General features: G+C 60.3%; 1 protein-coding gene across 2 annotated transcripts in view; it reads right to left on the reverse strand.

Moving 5' to 3' along the window:
* The window catches only part of LOC109508325 (TBC1 domain family member 9B), a 14,671-nt gene that overhangs the window by 7,406 nt on the left and 3,233 nt on the right, over positions 1-4,032 (reverse strand). The window contains exons 2-11 of one of the 2 annotated variants that reach the window (XM_019858225.1): positions 3,349-3,462; positions 3,000-3,150; positions 2,558-2,772; positions 2,378-2,495; positions 1,838-2,040; positions 1,690-1,772; positions 1,483-1,612; positions 706-804; positions 572-640; positions 317-498 (exon numbers count right to left, since the gene is read on the reverse strand). In XM_019858225.1, the coding sequence (XP_019713784.1) occupies positions 317-498; positions 572-640; positions 706-804; positions 1,483-1,612; positions 1,690-1,772; positions 1,838-2,040; positions 2,378-2,495; positions 2,558-2,772; positions 3,000-3,150; positions 3,349-3,462 (1,364 nt within the window). Of the gene's footprint in view, positions 1-316; positions 499-571; positions 641-705; positions 805-1,482; positions 1,613-1,689; positions 1,773-1,837; positions 2,041-2,377; positions 2,496-2,557; positions 2,773-2,999; positions 3,151-3,348; positions 3,466-4,032 lie in introns of both variants that reach the window. The other variant, XM_019858224.1, reaches the window with a different exon arrangement.

Here is a 4,032-nt window from a genome sequence, read left to right on the forward strand (position 1 = left end):
GGTTTTGACTCTTCACGGTCAGGCCCACACACACGCAGGCAAACACACACACACACACACTCAGTCAGTCAGTCACCCCCATTCGGGACAGCGCCACGCAGCTACAGACAGGCGGCCAGCCTTACCGGGCGGCAGGTGGAGCTTGTAGAGCAGCTTGAGCTTGTCGGTCATGTCGCCGTGGTACATCCCACCTGCAAAGGAAGGCGCAGAGAGTGAGGCGCTACAGGAGGTCGCCCGCGCGGCCTCGGTCGACTCACTGAGCGCCGTGACCAGCTCCTTGAAGTTGACCAGGCCGTCGCCGTCGCGGTCCAGGGTCCTGAAGAGTCGGGCGGCCAGGACGGGGGCGTGGCCGGCGCAGCGCCAGGCGGCCAGGGCGCAGAGAAGCTGCGAGAACTGAGCGGCGTCGATGCGGTACTGCTCCAGGTAGGGCAGGCTGGGGTCGTGGCGCGCCGCCGCCAAGCCGCCGGAGCCCCAGTAGCGGCTGCTCATGTGCTGGGCCTGAAAGGAGTGCGGGCGGGCCTTTAAAGGCCTGCCACCGTGACGCCGAGCGGCCGACCTCGGCGGCTCCCACCTTAAAGAGGCAGTAGAGCTCCTCCAGCTCCTCAATATCGAAGGCCGACTCGGTCATCATGGCTCGCACCTGCGCGCAGAACACTTTAAGCTAGCTGTCAGCCCGTTAGCTCGTTAGCTGGAGACCCGGCTCACCACGCTCCGTTTGGTTGTGTCCTCCAGCGACTGGATGACCTTTAACCTCTGCTTGAACCTCATCTGCTCGATGACGTCGGAGCGAAGGCCGCCGAACTTCTGCTCGCACAAGTCAGCCAAACGGCGGCGGGTTAGCCGGAGCTCTGCGGAGCCTCGCCATTGTTGGCGGTTTGGCTTCACCGCCGGTGCTTTCTTTGCGCCGTTAGCGGCGCGCCGCCCGCGTGCGCCATCTGAAGTTCATCTGACCCAACCGTTCCCGCATCCTCACATTCGGACAGGGGGAAGCGTTTCGACGGTCGGTTCGTTGAAGCCCAAAGGGGGAATATTGCCTCAGAAGCCATTTGCATTTTGACCTCCCTTTTACTCTGTGAGCTTCCTGTCAAGTCGGGGTTCAGTGACACCCAAACTTTGGCTGAATCTTTTCCCCCCAATGTCTGCTCTGCCAACATCGACGACGCCAAGACCATTAACGTCTCGGCCTGGGAGACAGACTCCTCTGCGCTGGAGTCTGTCTCGCCATCCCACAAGCTTTTGACTTTAGGCTTGACCTGGTCTACATGCTCGCGGGCGTGACGCAGCCTAAAAAACGTTTCCAGACTTTTGCCATGTGTGACTGCGAAGTCGGGACTGGTTATATCGAGTTTGGACAAGCTTGGGATGCACAAGTAGCAGTGGAAAGTCCTAGCAGTGAAACAACTAAGATTGGGACTGTGGAAAAGTTGTGCCTTCAGGAGGCCTTTTCTGACATGGCCGTCATCATCATCATTGCGATCTGACCTCGTAGGAGGACCTGATGAGGTCGAAGATGTCGATCTCGGGCGGCGGCTCGTCTCCGCCGGTGAGGAGGGCGTGCAAGTGGGGCACGGGCGGCGTGGCGATCTGCTTGTTCACCACGTGGTCCAGGTACCTAAACGGGCAGGCGCGCATCATAACTGGCGGCCGGCGCGCGGCGCCGCACACTAGGCGCTCTACGGCGACGGCTACCTTCCCAGGACCGTCATGGCTTCACCCTCGTCGCCGCAGGCCAACAAGGCGTCCATGTTATCGTGGAGCACCGCCAGCGCCACCTGCGAGCGGCACGGGGAGCGTGAGCCCCCGACGGCGGGGCGGCCGAGGGCGGCGGCGGGCCTACCTGGAAGATGACTTTGATGCCCTCGTAGAAGAAGCAGTCGACCAGGAGCACGGCGCTGTCAAAGGGCATGACGGACAGGAAGAGGGTGAGGAACCACGACAGGCTGATGGTGGAGATGACGCCCAGGTCCCGCATGTGCTCGTACAAGAGGGGCAGGAAGGCCTGGGTCAGGTCTTCAAACACCCCCTGGTCCACCAGAGCGCCTACAAACGCACGCGGGTCAGCCGCGAGGGCAACTCAAGTGTTTGGAGAAGAAGGGACGAGGACGGGCGAGTCGAGGCATTTGGAGAATGAAAGGACCTGGATGAGGGAGAACGTCGGCGCGCTCCGAGAATACTTTTTTTGTTTTTCCAATTGGGTTCCGTCAAACCGCGACCGGGAATCTCAAGCGTTCGTATCGGCCAAGGAGGGGATCTCGGGTCAAGCGCTGCCGCTCTTAACGGTCGGTGCTTTGGGAAGAACTTTCTTTGTCGCCAGAGGTGACGGAAACGCCGCTGGACGGGCGCTGGGTACGAGCGACGGGTTTTCCGGCATACCCACCCACGACCCTGGTGTTGTAGTAGTCCGGCAGCATGCGTTCGCACAGCGCCACCAGCAGCCAGAAGGCCTCCTCCTCGGTGCAGTAGAGCAGCAGCACCGACGTCACGATGTTCATGGCCTGCGGGAGCGCGGCGTCAGTCGCGCTTCCGCCCGGCCCGGCCGTACGGAAGCTCCACCCACCTGGCAGTAGCCGATGCCCGGGTTCCTGTGGGCGTAGGCGGTGAGGACGCGGCGCAAGGCGGCGATGCCCGTCTCGTTCTGGAAGGCTCGGTGCTCGGGCATGGAGCGGTGGAGGTCCCGTTCGATCTCCTCCGTGGCCAAAGAGCTCAGGCCCGCCGCCCGCTCCACCAGGTCGCCGTAGTAGCCGGCGTGCGTCGACATCTGGTTCTGCGCTCCTGGGCACGCGGGGCGGGAGCTCGTGATGTGATGAGGAAGCAGCGGCGGGGGGGACAGACAGAAGAAAAAGGGAACGGGCGGGGGGAGGAAGCAAAAGCGAAGGAGAGCAAGGCGGTGAAGGAGGAGGAGGAGGAAGAGAAACAAGAAGGAACGAGGAGGGAAAAGAACCGAACTGCACGCCAAGTCGTCCAAGAGAAAATAAAGGAGGACCTGGCTAAGGGCCTACCTGAGAAGAGCAACCAGAGTTCTCCTCGAAGCTTCTCGGGAATGCCGCCGAGCACCAGTTCTCGGCTTCTGGACGTCCTGTACATGCAGACTCCGCGGCCAAACTCCGAGAAGTGGATGTTCCACGCTTCCTCCTTCATCTTCTCCTTCATCTGACGCACGCCAAGTGCACGGACGGCCATGGGGGGGACACATGACGTGACGTGAGCACGAGCAAATCAAGGAGTACGCATCCAAAGTGGGCCATTTTTTTCTGCTGTGCCAACCGTCCGTCCCAGACAGGAAGGGGGAAAACGAATCCACTTGGATGAACGGATCAAATAGAACGCCACGCTCGTTTTTGGACTCACGGCTTTGGGTCCCAGGTCCTCGGGGGCATCTTGACGGTAAAGCTGCAGAAGCCCCCGCGTGGCCGTGGGCACGTCGGAGTGGTAACGGCGCTCCCTCGGGATGCCGGACGCCGCCTGCTGGCGGGACAAAAGGACAGTGAGAGCAAAGACCTTCGTGATGCAATTGGTGCCAAAAAAACAAAAACAAAACACATGCCAATGAATTGAATGGGATCCATTTTCCTTTTCACAACCCGATATTCAGAAATCCAGTCTTTGAATCCGTCCCGTTCCCATAAATTCACTCGAGATTAGCGTCTCAAACCGACACGCTGGACGGCAGATGTCTTTGGGGGTTGTGAAAAACACCCGCGCGGCAATGATTTGACACTTGGCGAAACGCTCACGGCAATTTGAGAAAGCGACGGCGCGGCGTGTTTGTGGGGGCCGCTTGTTCCGCTTCTTGTACAATTTGGTTGCGAGCTCAACTATTTCGTTCAATGACAAGCCCTCGGCGGGGAGAGTCAGGGACCGAGTGAGCCCTGCCGCCGAGAGCGCAAATCTGAAACGCGCCCGCCACCGACAACCCCTGCAAAAAGTGAAATAGAGTCGCCGGCAGACAAATTCCTTGCGGGCTTTCACACCGTCGGCCCGAAAAGAATATCCGCCTCTCATATCGGAGGCGAGCAAAGAGCAACCGGCAGA

The sequence above is a fragment of the Hippocampus comes genome, unplaced genomic scaffold (genome assembly GCF_001891065.2).
Source record: "Hippocampus comes isolate QL1 unplaced genomic scaffold, H_comes_QL1_v1.1 scaffold48, whole genome shotgun sequence".
Lineage (NCBI taxonomy): Eukaryota > Metazoa > Chordata > Actinopteri > Syngnathiformes > Syngnathidae > Hippocampus > Hippocampus comes.